The 17085-nt window shown below is 32.6% G+C and overlaps 1 protein-coding gene and 1 long non-coding RNA gene across 2 annotated transcripts; both read left to right on the plus strand.

Moving 5' to 3' along the window:
• Positions 1 to 268: 268 nt before the first annotated feature.
• On the plus strand, positions 269 to 1606 carry LOC139495861 (uncharacterized). Its single transcript, XR_011657485.1, has 2 exons — positions 269 to 501; positions 1182 to 1606. It is a non-coding gene; the product is annotated as an uncharacterized lncRNA (long non-coding RNA).
• Positions 1607 to 14517: 12911 nt separating this feature from the next.
• On the plus strand, positions 14518 to 16179 carry LOC139494405 (fucolectin-6-like). The gene is made up of 2 exons (XM_071282569.1): positions 14518 to 14752; positions 15968 to 16179. Exons 1-2 carry the CDS (start codon positions 14518 to 14520, stop codon positions 16177 to 16179), a joined length of 447 nt encoding a protein of 148 aa, XP_071138670.1.
• The last annotated feature ends 906 nt before the right edge of the window (positions 16180 to 17085 follow it).

The raw sequence follows: 17085 nt of genomic DNA on the forward strand, positions 1-17085 counted from the left end.
AACAGAAACACAAAACAGAAACATGTATCACACACAGAAATGAATTTTTATAAAATTGACTTGATACAGGACATTTTAAGAACAAAATGGTGGGTTGAAGCTGGTTCAAAAGTTGTTATTCCCATCTAAGATATCCATTTAATATCAATAATTATCTTAAAATACCACATTTCCAATACCATATCAACAACCACATGCACACATATTACCATAAACTATGATAGAGCGAAGCAGTCCACAGATATTTATAAAGCTCTTTTTTAGAAATGGAATCAGCCGAAGTGAACGTCGCTTTGTTAAAGCCCGCAACACAGAGCTCTACGTTTGAAGCAGTAGGAACGTATGGCGCAGCCTTTGCAACGGATGGACTTGTCCTGCAACTCCAAAATGGATACTGGTGTACGCATACACGTCGTGAATTTAATCCATGGCTTAGAATTGACCTTGGTGATACTTTTGAAATAGAGAAAGTTGTCCTGGTTAATAGACAAGATGAACATGGTAAAGTATTTGGCAAGATTAAGTTAGTTACGATACAAAAGATAATTTTAGTTTGTTTTGCAGCACCGTTTTATCAGCAAACAATGCATGAGGATGTTATGATAAAGAATAGTGAATGATGGGCCAAACATGAAGTACATAGAATCGAGGGACCTCCTTTCAGACACTATAACCTACGTAATTTTAAAATTTTAGAATTTTAAAAGCCGTTTTGTATTTGGTTCTAATTGTATCAGTTCAAAATTGATATAGTTAATTCTGAATAGATCGATATGATTCATTTCACATCACAATCATACTGATGAAGGATATCTATTATTCAAAATATTTATAGATAATTAAATTTGAGTTTTCCTTTTATTATTATTAGTGTTGTTTTGTAGACATTTGAACACCGGTATACTATTGTTGCCTTAATTTTAGTGTTTATATAATTCGTTTATTTTGTACATGTAATCGTAACGATAAAGCGCCTTCGTACTATATATACATACACGCCTAGATATCAGTCATCGATCTCTCTTACGAGGGCGTTGGATCATTACGAGTAACGATACATGTACTCATTTATATGTATTTTTCAGTGAATTCGATTACCAACATTTCAAAAATTTGCAACTTAATGGCAGTTACAAATGAGAGAATACGTTGTCAATTTGATTTAATTGATGTTTTAACAGGTGACAGGCTGCATGACGTTGAAGTGAGAGCTAGTCTAGACGGTGTATCGTTTCCTGGAATCTGTGGAACCTTCGAAGGACCCGGTCTTACGGGAGAAAGCGTCAATATGTTTTGCCAGGAGAATACAATTGGACGATTTGTCCGTGCTCAAATCGTGATGAGATGGTATCCTGAGTATTTATCCCTGTGTGAAATGGAGATTTATATTTGACAAATGACATTCGAAAGTTGAAATGCAAATTGTATTGTGTTTAGATATTGTCGTGCCGAAATTTCTTTTAAATTTTACTTTTCTTTTATTTATATGGGTAAATACTGTTTCTGGTACGCTACTAGTCACTTGGGGAGGTATCGGCTTAATTGTCCATGCTGATGTACTGATACATGTTATATGATGAACAAAATACCTTTTCGAAATCCTAAATCTTTGATTTTTTAAGAACCTGAGGTTCCGACTTGTAAGCGACAACGTTGACCTGAAGTAGATTTGGTTAATTTCCTTTAAGGTACTAATCTCAATTATTTAAGGTTTCTAATTCAAAAGGCAACGATGACCTGAGGTAGATTTGATCATTCCTTTGATGTTGTAAATATCTCTATCGGCAACGATGACCTGAGGTAAATTTGTTTAACTTTTCATGTTGTAAATCTCTCAGGTTCCAATTCCCCTAGGTGGCAACGTTAACATGAGGTAGATGTTGACTGTTTAAGATACAAGTCCCTGGATTGGCAACTTTAACATGAGGTAGTTTTTTGCTTATTAAGGTTTAAAGTCCCCTAAATGTCAACGTTGATATGAAAGATTTTTTTAGCCTTTAAGGTTCCAAGTCCCTCGGACGGTATATACGTTGACTTTAAGAAGGTTTGTTTATACTTTAAGGTTATAAATTCTACAGGCGGCAACGTTGACATGATAAAGATGTGGTTATTTTTATGGTTCCATATTTCTGAGGCGGCAACGTTTATTTGGGGTAGATTTTGCCTATCCTCTAAGGTACGTCCTCAAAATACGTGATAAATCACATCATGGATTAATCTAGTAGATATTCTTGACATTACAGTTTTTGGTTTGAGCGTTTCTGATGAATTCAGCAAGTAAAGCAGAATGTTCCAAATTAAAATTGTAAAATACATAAATGGCAGTTTTTAGAAAATGGAGTGTCACTAGCCAATAGGAACTACGGTATTCACATGGCATCTTGTTGATTTTTGTAGTTAATGAAAAATAGGGGTAACCGAATCTATTCTTACAATAACGGCAACGGCTACATATATTGATAATATTTTTGAAGAAATTAAAGAAACATGGAAAATGTCATCTTTCCCTAAGATATCAGCCCTATAATAGTCACAGTTGTCCAATATCTTCTAAAATACAATAAGAATAACATAACCATAGCACTCCAGATTTGGTACTGACGCAGTGGTTAAGATGAGGAATCGAATCTATGTTAATTATGACGGTAATACATGTATTGATAATATTATTGAAGAATAACCGTAACATGGAAAAAGGTCGTTTTTCCATAAGATATCATTACATTGTACAGCAAATATGACGACTTGCATTAATTGTATTTGAAACTCAAGCTTTACAAAACAAAGATATATTGACTGCTCATCGTAATGTTCTACAAAGGAACTAGCCATTAGATTGGCAAAAATGTTGTCCACAGTGAAACAGAGTCTCCTAAAATACTGTGAAAATTAAAAAAAATATCTAAAGAACTCCTGTGTAGTTCTAAATCTCGAGCTTTCTCTGTAATAAATTTTATCAAAACTTCAGATTTTTCAACCCTGTTTACCACCGTTCTCCTGGTGAAAAAGAATAATCGTCTAAAAACATAATTCACGATGCTTCTCAATATGAAAATTGTAACAGACGCTATTTTTTTTATATTTTGGGATACCATACGCGATGTTTTCCATAAACAGTCAAAACCTTTCTGATTGGGTTCCATTAACATACCCCCGAACTCAAAATTAAAGAAACAACAGACACGGCTTCCTCCACCACATTATTAAACACATACCTGGAATTTGACATACAACGTCATTTGAATGCCAGAAGCAATGATAAACAAGACAATTTAATTTTGAAATGATTAAAGTCCCCACCATAGCCGCAATATGATATACAATTCCTAACTCATTCGGCATTCAAGATATTTCAGTTGCAATCCAGTCTCTTTATTGGAAGATACCAATACCTTGTTGATAAATGTTCCGTATCAACTTCACTAATAATACTTGATGGTCTTGAAGTATAGATTCTAGGTACTGAAGTAATTTATCATCTAGATTACGTCTTAAAGGCCTTAAAAAGGTTTTTTATTTGTCTTTGTAAACTATTAACCTTTACTAATGTTCTAACAGTTTAGTTCATTATTGTAATATCCTTAATATCCTTAATGCATTGTTCGGTAATTATGCATCACGCCAATATCTTGTCATGCAATGGTCATGTTGTGTATTCCTGTCTTTCATTTTTGCTTATGCGCTTTGTCTGTATGCCATTTTTTTCTATCTTGAAAAATTTGTTTGTTTTTACAGTGAATAACGTTATTACACAATGTTGATTGCTGTACTCCTGTTTTAAAATTTTTACCTTTTTTGTCTGTTTTGTTTTGTTAACACATTCTTGTCAAAAGAATGGAATTGTGTGCGACTGTCATACAAGTGAGAGGTTTAGCTAGCTATAAAACCATGTTTAATCCACCATTTTCTACATAAGGAATTCCTGTGCAAAAACAGGAACATGACAGCTTTTTTTCATTCATTTGAAATGTTTACATCTTAAGATGCATTTTAATTTTGCGTTGTTTTGTTTCTCTATATGTCTCATTGGTGCAAATACATGCACATACATGCACATTACATCTTCATTAAGTACCCTGGCTCTGAATAACTTGACTACGTTACTCCCTTGCACGCATGCCATGCGAGGTTACCTTCAATTAATAATTCCACGATCTCTTATCCTAAAATATGTCATAACTGTAGAGTAAAACAAAAATTAATTGCAAGCATATCTTGTTTTAATTGCTTGAGAGCATCCACAGGTATATTTCCTATGAATTATTCAAACACAAAGTTATTCCTAACGTTACAGTTGTGTAAGAGCATATCAATTTTAAAAAATGTTAATGGACGACTGATGTCAAGATAATCTTATCTTGGAAAAGTTCAAATGAAATAATATTCCATTTCAATGAAATTCAAATATCATTTAGTTGTCTGAATACATTTTGAACATGCTAAAAGGCAAACAACTGCCGTGATGTAATTGAGTGCATTACTTTATAGATAATACCAGTCAATAAGAATGGTACTTCTTTTACTCAAATAAGTGTATTGCTCCATCATTCTCCATTCAAACCCTCTTTTATGATTCATGTGTAAGGGTAGCAGTAAGTAACGGTCTTGAATTAAAAAAAAGAGGATATTTTCATGCATGATTTTTTTCTGTTGTCTAATCTTCCATTGGTTCTTTGGTTGTTTTGCTTATTATTCTGATACATAGGATTATTCTGAATTATCTATACCTGTCTTGTGAATTTTGAAGAATAACGTTGAAATTATTAATGAAGCATGTTTTACGTTCAGTTTGTTGTTTAGTTAATCAGGATGAATAGGATAGTCGATATATCTATGGCCAGTTTTACACAGACGCAAGTTCGTGTTCCATTCTCTCTCAATCTCCACGCCAGTTGTTTCTTATGCTGAGAACCAGAGGATTTTGTTTTTTTGCTTCAAGGGAAATTTGTTGTTTATAAAAGATCTTTTAATTACGGTAGATGTTAAGTTCCTTAACAATTTACTGTGACTAAATATGCCTAATTCAGTATGATGTCCCTTTTCTATTATAGTTGTTAACTCAATGTTGATCTCCTTATATATTTTCTGTAATTTCATTTGGCGATTTTTACATCTTTTGATATTACAATTTAAACATAGGAGCTACATCTGATTGATTTTTTTTAAAACGGATCCGAATGAGTACCTTCTTCTGTTCTTCTAAATCATTTAAGTGTTGGGTGGACAGCTGTCTCAACGGCAGTCACACCAAATCATAGTATATCACACCGATCGTGTTTGTTACTTCATGATACGTTTAATATATGAATTCTTTAAGGTAATGCAGTCGATGGGAAAATGTTCTTTCTACTAAATTTCTTATGGCAGTCAGAATTAATTCCTGTTTTGTTTTCAATCGCACCCACTCTTTTTATGAGTGCACTTTAATTTTTTTCATAAAAGATGCATATGGAAACGCTTTTTTTTTTCTTCTAGCTTGTAAAAACTTATCAATTAATCTTCAAAAACAATCAATAGATCGACCAATCTATCAATCTAGTAATCGCTCAATTCATCAATCAATCATTCGGTCAATCGATTAATCAATACAGAAATTTTCGTTTTTTGATTGAGTTAAGCCTTCCGATTGATATTTTATAGTGGTTATTTCTATGTTGTGATGTTATACTATTGTTTTAGATAAGAAAGAAGGGTTGGTTCCATTAAAACGTTTAATCCAGCTGCAAATGTTTGCACCTGTCCTAAGTCCGGAATCTGATGTACAGTAGTTGTCGTCTGTTTATGTAGTTCATATGTGTTTCTCGTTTATCGTTTTTATATTGTTTGACCGTTGGTTTTCCCGTTTCAATGGTTATACACTAGTAATTGTTGGGACCCTTTATATATTGCTGTTCGGTGTGAACCAAGACTTCGTGTTGAAGACAATACCTTGACCGATAATGGTTTACTTTCATAAATTGTTACTTGGATGGAGAGCTGTGTCATTGGCACTCATACCACATCGTCTATCTAATAACCCGGAAGATTTGGACAAGGTGAATAAGAAATAAAACAAATTCAGACATTTAATTGTAAGTGGTAATCCGTGTATCTACCTTTTTATATTTCTGTATGTTTTTTTAATTCTATTGTTAAAAAGACGTGTGTTGTAATGGAAACAATCTGGATGATATTAAGTAGTTAATTCTTTGGACTCTAATATTTAAAATGTCAAAAATATGTAGTCGTCATTGTTGAATATAAACCTTTAAATGATCGAGTTTATCGCTTCAATCAAAATTAAAGCATCAACTCCTTCAGGGAATATATAATTGCTTGAAAAGGCCCTTTCTGTTCATAATACGTATAACATTCAGAAACATATCCTGTTTTGTTTTCAATTACACCAACTGAATCTGTAAGTGCAACTTCATTTTTATCAGAAATATTATTTTTTTGTCTTTTTCTAGTATGCCAAACGTGATTAATATATCTAAAAAATCAATTAATGTCTTGACTTATTGTATCAATACGGCTGTAAATGCATTCGTATTTAAGGTTCGTTTTACGATTCCTCTATACTTTATGCCTTTTTTTATCTTTAGCCATAGCGTTGTCAGTTTATTTTAGATTTATGAGTTTGACTGTCCCTTTGGTATCTTTCGTCCCTCTTTTATGAAATCATTAAGAAATAAATCGGCGAAAAAAGAAAAAAATAATGAATCAGATTTCAATTTTTAATACAAAATTGTATGTCAATAACAATTATATGATTACATCAAGTGAAAAATCTACAATACCAATATTTTCATTTATTTGAAATGATCATATTATAATGAAATAAATGTGATATATATGTAGGACTCTAAAGTGTGATGGTACTATAAAGTGCGATGGTGTCTTACGCTAAAGTGCGATGGTTGTTTGTCTGCTTAAGTACGATGGTATAGCACGCTAAAATGCTATGGAACAATAGGTTAATGTTTAAGGGCTAAAACATGAAAGGACATAGATGTTAAAAACAAGTCTTTTTGCAAAAGCTAGTATACTAAGGTTTAACATATGATGTGATAGGATTTATAATTTACCGGTAGGCTTAATTGTATCTAAATTAAGAGGTTTGACAACGTAATAATTGCTAAAAAAGATGTCACAAAGTACTATGTTTCCTGTAAATGAGTTTTTAATAATTAGGGCGTATTGGTTACTTGGTCTAGCATCCAGTTCACACGGTATATTACTAATGTGAACACCTCTCCTTACAGTCGTCATTTTAAATTGCAAATATAAAATTCGGTCATTGTCGGAATAACATTAAGAAGTATAAATATTTATTTGTACAAGCTTTTATTGAAGTGCTGGAAAACGGTGGTGTTCACCGAGCTTTACCCTTTTATGTAGCGAGATCACATACATGTTATAATTTCCTACAATGCACACACTCATGTACTATATAGTCGTCCACAATTTATAATTTACGCTTGAAAACATACTAGTATACATTTTTTTTAACAACGTTCCTTTTCAATAAAAGCGACAATATTTTAACGGGGACCGCAAGGTAAACTGCAACACAAAAAATGATATTAATTATGTATTCGTTCGCTTCCAAAAAAAGCAAGATACAGGATATTTATGCGAATACTGTTTTGTATCTAAATATTAAAATGGTCGACTTCAGGACACAAGCCCTTTATCAAAATAAAAAAAATGCTTCAGAAGACAAAGCACGGTTTAATAGGTTTTAATTAATTTAGTCATTGACATTTGGTTTATAAGTTGTTAATCAAATGTTTGTAATTTATCTTCAGCGTGTTCATTTTTAGTTTGTATAAACGATTGTTAACGTCATAATCCAACTAAGTTTCGTACGTCTATACTTTCGTGGACCATCGCACTTTAGCGTATCGAGGCATCGCACTTTAGCGTATACCATCGCACTTTAGCGTGACCATCGCACTTTAGAGTCCTACATATATATATGAAGCATAAAAGAGGTGCAAACGATACCAGAGAGACATTCAAACTCAAAGATTGAAATAAACTGACAACGCCATGGCTAAAAATGAAAAAGACAAACAGACAGACAATAGTACACATGACACAACATAGAAAAGTAAAAACTTAGCAACACGAACCCCCACAAAAATAACAGGGGTGATCTCACATACTCCGGAAGGGTAAGCAGATCCTGCTCCATATCTGGCATCCGTCGTGTTGCTCATATTTATTACAAACCCGGTAAATATACTAATTCGGAAGGTCATATTCATGAAAAGTGAATCATATTATGTACATTATAATATATTTAGAATAATAATATTTTAATAAAATAATTGACATAAAACAAATATAATCAAGTTTAACTTATTTGCATATCTCACAATATCAGCCATCGGTTCATACATTATCACTTTTATTGTCAGAATATCAGCCATCATAGATTTGAAATTCCTGAGTTTAATTGGGTTCGTGTTGTTCAGTCGTTAATTTTCTATATAAAGTTTTGTGTACGATTATTTGTCTGCATTCATTTATTTTTCATTTTAGCCATGCCGTTGTCATTTTATCTTTGACTTATAGTTTGAATGTCCTTTTCATCTCTCTTTTAAACAAATTATCTCACATTACTTCATATCGGGGCTAGTTGAAGCTGAGTTTACTATGCATGTAACCTCGGTGTTGAATGTAGTACATATTGAAAAGTAAAATCACAAAAATACTGAACTCCGAGGAAAATTCAAATCGGAAAGTCTCTAATCAAATGGCAAAAATCAAAAGCTCATATACACCAAACGAATGGATAACAACTGTCATATTCCTGACTTGATACAGATATTTTCTTATGTAGAAGATGGTGGATTGAACCTGGTTTTATAGTTAACTAAACCTCTCACTTGTATGTCAGTGGCATCAAATAAAAACAATGAGAACTGTAGATGCTAAAAGTGTTTAAAAAAAATACACATGTCAAGTACTTTTTTTACGCCGCAATAAAAACATTTAAAGAATTAAAATCTTTTAATAACGTATCTGCATGATAGATTTTAACATAATTTTTTTCTCAAATATGTATAACCCGGAAGATTTGGACAAAGTGATTTAGAAATAAAACAAATTCAGACATTATATTTTCAGTGCTATATTGACAATTTGGTAATCCGTTTATCTAACTTTTTACATTTCTTTGGTTTAATTAATTCTATTGTTAAAAAGATATTTGTCGGAATGGAAACAACCTTGATGATATTAAGTTGTTAATTTCTTTGGACACTAATCCTTTTCTATAGATACTGTTTTTTTTATATATATACTTTTGTATGTTATTTTGAAGTCGGTATAGGTCCTAGGTCTTGTACTGTCCGGATCATGCTTATTAAGATTAAAGTATTTGTATTCCGTCTTTGATTTACTATAGCCGGAAAACCCTCGGATATATATGTTCACTTTCTTTTACATCTTGACAGAGTATCAAATATAGGAAGATAACGACTAATATCGATTTGATCGTATTTAAATATTCATATATAAATTTGTAAGATATAAGCTGGCGATAAGCTTTGATATGCCTGTATGCATACCTACCTTTGCAGAATACTGTCTTTACGTTTTAAGTAGGCTCTCTCAAAGTGGTGAGAATGTTTGAACCAAGAATGATGTCAGTTCTGATATATGCATCCTTTGTGCACGCAGGTTCAAGATTTCTTTTAAAACCTGATTTCGGGTATAATGAAATCGAAGGGGATGCTTTATTTCATTCATCGGTTGTTAGTTGTATCATGCATTGTAGTTTATACTGGAATTGTACATCAGTTTTCTTCAAAAACAAGACGCAGCAGTGTAATTGGTTAACGTCTGCTGTTGACCAACAAAACGCGCAAAATCATGACTGGGATTTTTATGGTATGTATCGGATATTAGAACATAGAAGAGGCTAAAGATGTGATTGATATAATTGAGGATAACAAATGGACTATAAATGTTTTATTCACAGTTATATCTCTTCTATATACCAGCTTTGATAGGTTTTTGGTATGACTATAAATTTTTACTCACCCGTGCTATGAACAACAAAATTATTTATTTTGTAAAACATATTTACTTTCTCCATTTTAACGGTTTACTTAACAAGAAAATTGTTTTCATTTACCTGTACATATATTTGGTTTAAATAGTTTAATATCTTGCAGCGGTATAATACTGTTACCTTTATTTTTCACACCGTATTTTATTGATTGTGTGTTTACATTGTATCATAGATCAAATTTATTCTTTCAGTGTATGTTGACTTCTGTTAATATGTCTTTTGATTGAGTTAAGTCATTTCAATTGATATTCTATAGTATTTTTTTATGTTGTGATGTTACACTATTGTTTCATATAAGGGTGAATGTTTAAACGTTTAAACCTGCTGCATTTGTTTGAATCTTTCCTAAGTCAGGAATCTGATTTTCAGTGATTGTCGTTTGATGCGGTTCATAAGTGTTTTTTATATATTAGACTGTTGGTGTTCCCGTTTGAATGGTTTTACACTGGTCATTTTTGGGGCCCTTTATAGCTTGCTGTTCGGTGTGATCCATGACTTCTTGTTGAAGACCGTACTTTGACCTAAATTACAAATTGTGACTTGGATGGAGAGTTGTCTCCTTGGCACACATACCATATCTTCTTATAGGACAATATCCAATACGGAAAATTTATTTTTGTAATATATATATAGCTTGATTGCTGGTATGCCTTTGGGTTTAACTCATTGTAACCAATAGCCGCTAGCCTTCTACCTTATTTTGTCGCTTGTGGAGAGTTGTTTCTTTGGCAATCATACCACATCTTCTTATTTTTTTTTTTATAAAACAAAGAAGAGTATAAAATGATAGTGCGTTGCAATTACAGGAATACAGAATAATGGATACCAAGATGGAATGTAGAGTAAACTGCAAAATATTAATCGCCGTTAGCGTACATACAAGGGTTTGTAATCCTTTGTTTAAAAGATCTGTTGTATAAATCGCATTCAAATCAATACCTGAAGTAAAAGAATGTAAGTAATGTGACCTACGCATGAGGTTCTGCATGGTTTTACAGAATAAAGAATTATCGCCCTAATCTATAGAAAAAAATGATTTTAAAATAGGAGTAGAGAAAAAAAAATAGAAATGAGAATAATGGATTGCTAATACTTTATACCAAGTATCTATTACTACGGGGCGCCGAATGGGACTCTTGTGGTTTTGTACAAAATTCAATTCTGTCATAACAAAATCATTTTTGTCTTACAAAACTGTGATCCAGACTTGTTTTATGAGAACTTCAATTTTGTGAAGACAAAATTCAGTTTTGTAGACAAAATTCATTTTTGTCATGAAAAAGTCAATTTTATCAAAAAGGTAGGCAGATATAAACTTATTTGCATACAAAATTGACTTTTGTTACCTGATATGGAAATTTAAACACAAAAGTCATTTGTGTGAGATAAGATTCAATTTTGTACGACAAAATTGACTTTTGTTACTTGATATGGAAATTTAAACACAAAAGTCAATTGTGTGAGACTAGATTCAATTTCGTACGACAAAATTGACTTTAGTGAGACAAAATTGACCTTTGTGAGACAGAATTGACTTTTGTGAGACAAAATTCAATTTTGTCAATTTTGTCTCACAAAAGTCAATTTTGTGACGACAAAATTCAATTTTGTGAACTCAAAATTTAATTTTGTGACGACAAAATTGACTTTTGTAAACACAAAATTGACTTTTGTGAACACAAAGTTGACTTTTGTGAGACAAAATTGACTTTAGTGAGACAAAATTAACTTTAGTGAGACAAAATTGACTTTTGTGAGACAAAATTGACTTTTGTGAGACAAAATGACTTTAGTGAGACAAAATTGACTTTTGTGAGACAAAATTCAATTTTGTCAATTTTGTCTCACAAAAGTCAGTTTTTATGAGACAACATTCAATTTTGTGAGACAAAATTCAAGGTTGTCATTTTTGTCTCACAAAAGTCAATTTTGTGTCACAAAAGTCAATTTTGTATGTAAATTAGTTTACACAATCCAAACCAAACTAATTTGCATACAAAATTGACTTGTGTCGCCCAATTTTCAAATAAGGTAACAAAAGTAAAGTCTGTGTTACAAAAATGAATTTTCTCATGACAAAAGTAACTTTTGTCCACTGAAAGATAATTTTGTATGATAAAATTTTAAATTTGTAGTATGCTACAAATTTTGTTAAACTGAACTCATACATGTCCGTACAAAATTGAATTTCGAGTACAAAATCACAAGAGTCCCATTCGACGCCCCGTAATTACGTCTTAGCTTAAATATAAAAAGTTTAATGTAGGGCCAAACTAAATAAGATGTGTGTTTCCTATTAATTTAAAAAAAAATAGGGTATGAAGGTAGGGATTTCTTTTTATTTTACATTGAGTTTTTATGAGAAAAATTCTTACTCGAACAGTGCTTATTGAAAAATTACCCCCAAAAACCCTTTATGTAGGCTATTTAAGCTTAAAATCTAGGGTAGGTAGGGAAATAGGAAACACGCATATTTTTTTATTTGGCCCCAGTTACCAAGTATGACAATTTGGTTGGAATTGACGCTCATTTTAGACTAAAACGGGAAGGTATAGAAAACTTCTAACAGTGATTAGTCATTTTGTCCAGAGGTTAGCTAATGTCCTTTTGAATTTTCATTTTTATATTGTCAATATTTTTTATTTGCCGAAAAAGAGGGGAATTGCCCCGTGCCCCTCTCAGTGACCGGGGGAGGGGTTGGTGGGTGGGAGTGATCAATATACAAGATAAACAATTGTAAAAACATTTCAAGGAAGAAGGTGACCCATATTTTACAAAATATAAATACTTAACAACAACACACCATATCCATTAATTTCTTTGCTGTTAACATTTTAATGAATGTAATATATGTATTATTAGTCGCAAATTATTAGGACAGGGATTTCGTTACTACAAATTACTTTACCAAATTCTTCCATAGATATAAACACTTGGTTTTGAAGTTTGGTTGCACCTGTAGAAAAATTATTTGAAACGGGATAGCACATCCTTACATGTTGTTTAACGTGCTCGGGAATTTAAAAACGATCCTGGTAAACGTATTGACCCTTAAATAAACTTAATATCCAAAAAAGGTACCAATTGGCCGTTTTAAAATCTAAAGAATCACGGGTAATTTCATTGTTCGTACCTCAAAATAAATAACGTCACGTCATTGGTTAAATTTCCATTGTTTATGACATTTTTAACCAATCAGAACGTTTTGGTGTGCACTTTTGAAAATATTACCCAGGATGCATTAGATTCTGAAACGGCGAATTGAAAACTGGCAATTAGAGTTTGGATATTGTTTATTGGTATTAATATTGATTTTGTTATCAGTGAATTAAAAGCAAACTAAATATTATTGTTATATAATTACATTAGATGTATGTTTCATTATAATACTTTATTCTGATTGGCTAACTGCACATCACGTGTTATTCCGTAGGCAGTTGCATTGCTCCATACAACTTTTCATTCATGACAACACGTGGTCCAACAATAAAGTGCACAGTTGAATTAAATAAAAAAAATATATAAAATTCGTGTTTTCATGATCATAGTTAAAAATGTAATTATAAGTATTGAATGCTTCTTTTTGTAACTTTATAGGGGTGTAAAAGCGTTGACCGCGCTTCATAGAAAATGTACTTCGGTCAACGCTTTTACACCCCAATAAATTTACAAAAAGAAACATTCAATTCTTAAATACATATGCATTTTAATGGCTCTACAATCTGTCGATACATATGGCTTGACATTGCACACGGTCATGTTTTTCTCTGACTGTTTATGACGTTATTACACTAAATCCACGGATGTTGGATATGTACTGATTGATAATTTAGTGTTAGATGCATGATTTTTTTAAATAGTTGTTATTGGCTAATTTGAACTAGCTGTCCGTAACTGCGAGTACTCTCAGATCTGTGCTTAGTGTATTTTTGTCTTTTGGATGTACAAGTAACCGGCCACGTCCACTTAGTGTTTTTGTTAGATGTATTTATATTTGTATCCATCTGATGAGTTAAGTCTTTTTCAACTGATTTTTATAGTTTGTTCTTATTTTACACCACAGTCCCTTGTAAGGGGAGGGGTTTGCGCCCGCTAACATGTTTAACCCCGCCACATTCTGTATGTGCCTGTCCCAAGTCAGGATCTTGTAATTTAGTGTTTGTCGTTTGTTGCTGTGTTACATATTTGTTTTTCGTTCATTATTTTGTACATGAATTAGGCCGTTAATTTTCGTTTGAATTGTTTTACATTTGTCCTTTCGGGGTCTTATAAATAGCCATTATAAAGCTTCTCTTAAACTATTTTGATTAATTTTGGGATGTGCATGAAGTTTCCACTTAGGAAATAAAGATGGAAAACGGCATAAAATCAGCATGTTTTTTTTTTTTTTGAAATATAAGAACATAATTATGACAAGACATCATGAATACATTTCTGTTTTGTCTTTAGAAATGGAAACAGGAGAAGTAAACGTAGCTTTGTCCATGCCAGCTACTCAGAGTTCCACGTTTGAAAAGCCAGACAATTATGGTGCAACCTTTGCGACTGATGGATTTGTCCCTAAACGTCAAAATGGATACGAGTGTACTCATACACGCGGTGGATTTACTCCATGGCTTAGCATTGATCTTCAAGATACGTTTAAGATAAAGAAAGTTGTTTTGGTTAACAGACAAGATGAAAATGGTAAAGTATTTGGCCAAATTTATTTAGTAACGCTACACGAGAGATTTTTATTTAGTCTTACAGCGTCATTTTATATCTCTATCATTGTATAAACACATGGTTGAAGACGGATTATTGACCTGTCGATGCCTTTTATTTTAAATGAGTTGTTGATTCATAGCGCTCCTTTTATTGATATCTGCACAACTCAGGTGGTTAAGAGCTTGACATATAGCATGCAGACCGCCTCAAGATAATTTTTGGTTAAAAAGTACAGGATCTACAGACCTGAATATGTCTGAAAGTCACTGACAAAAGTGAACATAAATGAGGATCTAGAGAGAGAGTCCTTCATTTCTGTTTTCTTTGATTTTTCAAGACATTTTTCTCTATTTTTTGTGTTGGTTTATTTTCATGATTTTATCTGTTCTTTATTTTGTTCAACCAATATTCTTTATTGACCTGTAAACCCGACCTGACTCTCATGCAGTCTTTTGCGATCGGTTTTGATGCACTATTCATAAAACAAAACATAGCTTGGCCTGTCTGTCTGTCTGTCTAAATTTTAGGGTTAAGAATAACAGATTGCTTAAAAAATTTAACACTTTTATATGGCATTTGATAATTGCTATGCATACATTTATGAAGACATGTGTTACGGTTATCAATGCTTGAAGGAAACGCACACTTGGTAGAAGAAAAGCCGAGGAACTCAGTGATAATGTCATTAGGTGTTACCCCTTGTTCAACGCGAATAAACGAGAGGAACGCAGTGATAATGTCATTAAGTGTTACCCCTTGTTCAGCGTGAATAAACGAGAGGAACGCAGTTATAATGTCATTAGGTGTTACCCCTTGTTCAACGTGAATAAACGGGAGGAACACAGTGATAATGCCATTAAGTCTTACCCTTGTTCAACGTGAATAAACGGGATGAACGCAGTGATAATGTCATTAAGTGTTACCCCTTGTTCAATGTGAATAAACGGGAGGAATGCAGTGATAATGTCATTAGGTGTTTCTCCTTGTTCAATGTGAATAAACGGGAGGAACGCAGTGATAATGTCATTAGGTGTTTTTCCTTGTTCAATGTGAATAAACGGGAGGAACGCAGTGATAACGTCATTAGATGTTACATCTTGTTCAACGTGAAAAAACGGAAGCAGCTTTCAAAATGAACGATATAAAAAGTTGTCATTAATACCGATTGTTTTTTTTTAATTGTTGTTTTTACAGGTGAGAGATTGCATGACGTTGAAGTGAGAGCTGGTCTAGACGGTGCATCGTTTTCTCGAATCTGTGGAACCTTCAAGGGACCCAGTGTTACAGGACAGAGCGTGAATATGTTATGCCAGAAGAATACATTTGGACGATTTGTCCGTGCACAGATCGTAAAAGGAAGATTTCCTGAGTATTTATCCTTGTGTGAAATGGAGATTTATACTTGATAAATGAACCTTCGAAAGTTCAAATGCAATTTGTTTTCATATGTTTTATTTGAATATTTCTTTGTTTATCAATAACACAAAAATTAAAATTTGATTGTATTATTCTTTTTTGTGTACCGAAAAAAACCAAAAACTACCTACGAGGGTCATAACTCTAAGTTGTATTTTCGGTGTAAACTGTTATTTTTGCTTGCCAAGCCTGCTTCATGAGCGAACGTTTAATGATCATGACCGCTATTAAAAAAAGAAAGAAAACGAAACTCATGTGTTCATGGAATAGGTACTAAATATTCAGAAATTACTGGGAGATTTTTAATCATTTTGAAAAATGCGACTATTTGACTATCGCAGTAATAACAAAGCACAAAAATTCGGAAAGGATAAAGTTACGATACTGTTGTCATGTCATTTAGGATTGCATATTTTGGTATTACTATTGATTCACTCATAGGATCCTTGCATCGGAAATAAACACATTTATTCTAAAACTAGTTGTTGGCATGATATGGGTTATGTTCTTCTCATATATTTTATGATGGTATGATACTAAACCCCTAACGGGAGGGATTGTACTTGATTTTCATAGGATGAAGACATAATCTTTCAATCAGTTTAATTGAGGTCTGGAGCTGGCATGTCAGTAACTGCTAGTAGTCCTTTGTTAACATGGTTAATTTATGTATCATTGTCATTTTGCTTAGTTTCTTTTGTTACTTATTCTGACATCGGACTCTGATTCTTTTAAAATGAGTTTTACTGTGCGTATTGCTATGTGTTTTTTTATTCTACATTGGCTAGAGGTATAGGGGGAGGGTTGAGATCTCACAAAACATGTTTAACCCCGCCGCATTTTTGCGCCTGTCCCAAGTCAGGAGCCTCTGGCCTTTGTTAGTCTTGTATGTTTTT

This window comes from Mytilus edulis, chromosome 11 (genome assembly GCF_963676685.1).
Source record: "Mytilus edulis chromosome 11, xbMytEdul2.2, whole genome shotgun sequence".
Lineage (NCBI taxonomy): Eukaryota > Metazoa > Mollusca > Bivalvia > Mytilida > Mytilidae > Mytilus > Mytilus edulis.

Bases quoted from the DNA above. Each gene is read 5' to 3' on its own strand.
- LOC139494405 (XM_071282569.1), top strand. From the start codon at position 14,518: ATGGAAACAGGAGAAGTAAACGTAGCTTTGTCCATGCCAGCTACTCAG. The intron at 14,753-15,967 runs GTAAAGTATTTG...TTGTTTTTACAG, and splicing joins TAACAGACAAGATGAAAATG to GTGAGAGATTGCATGACGTT.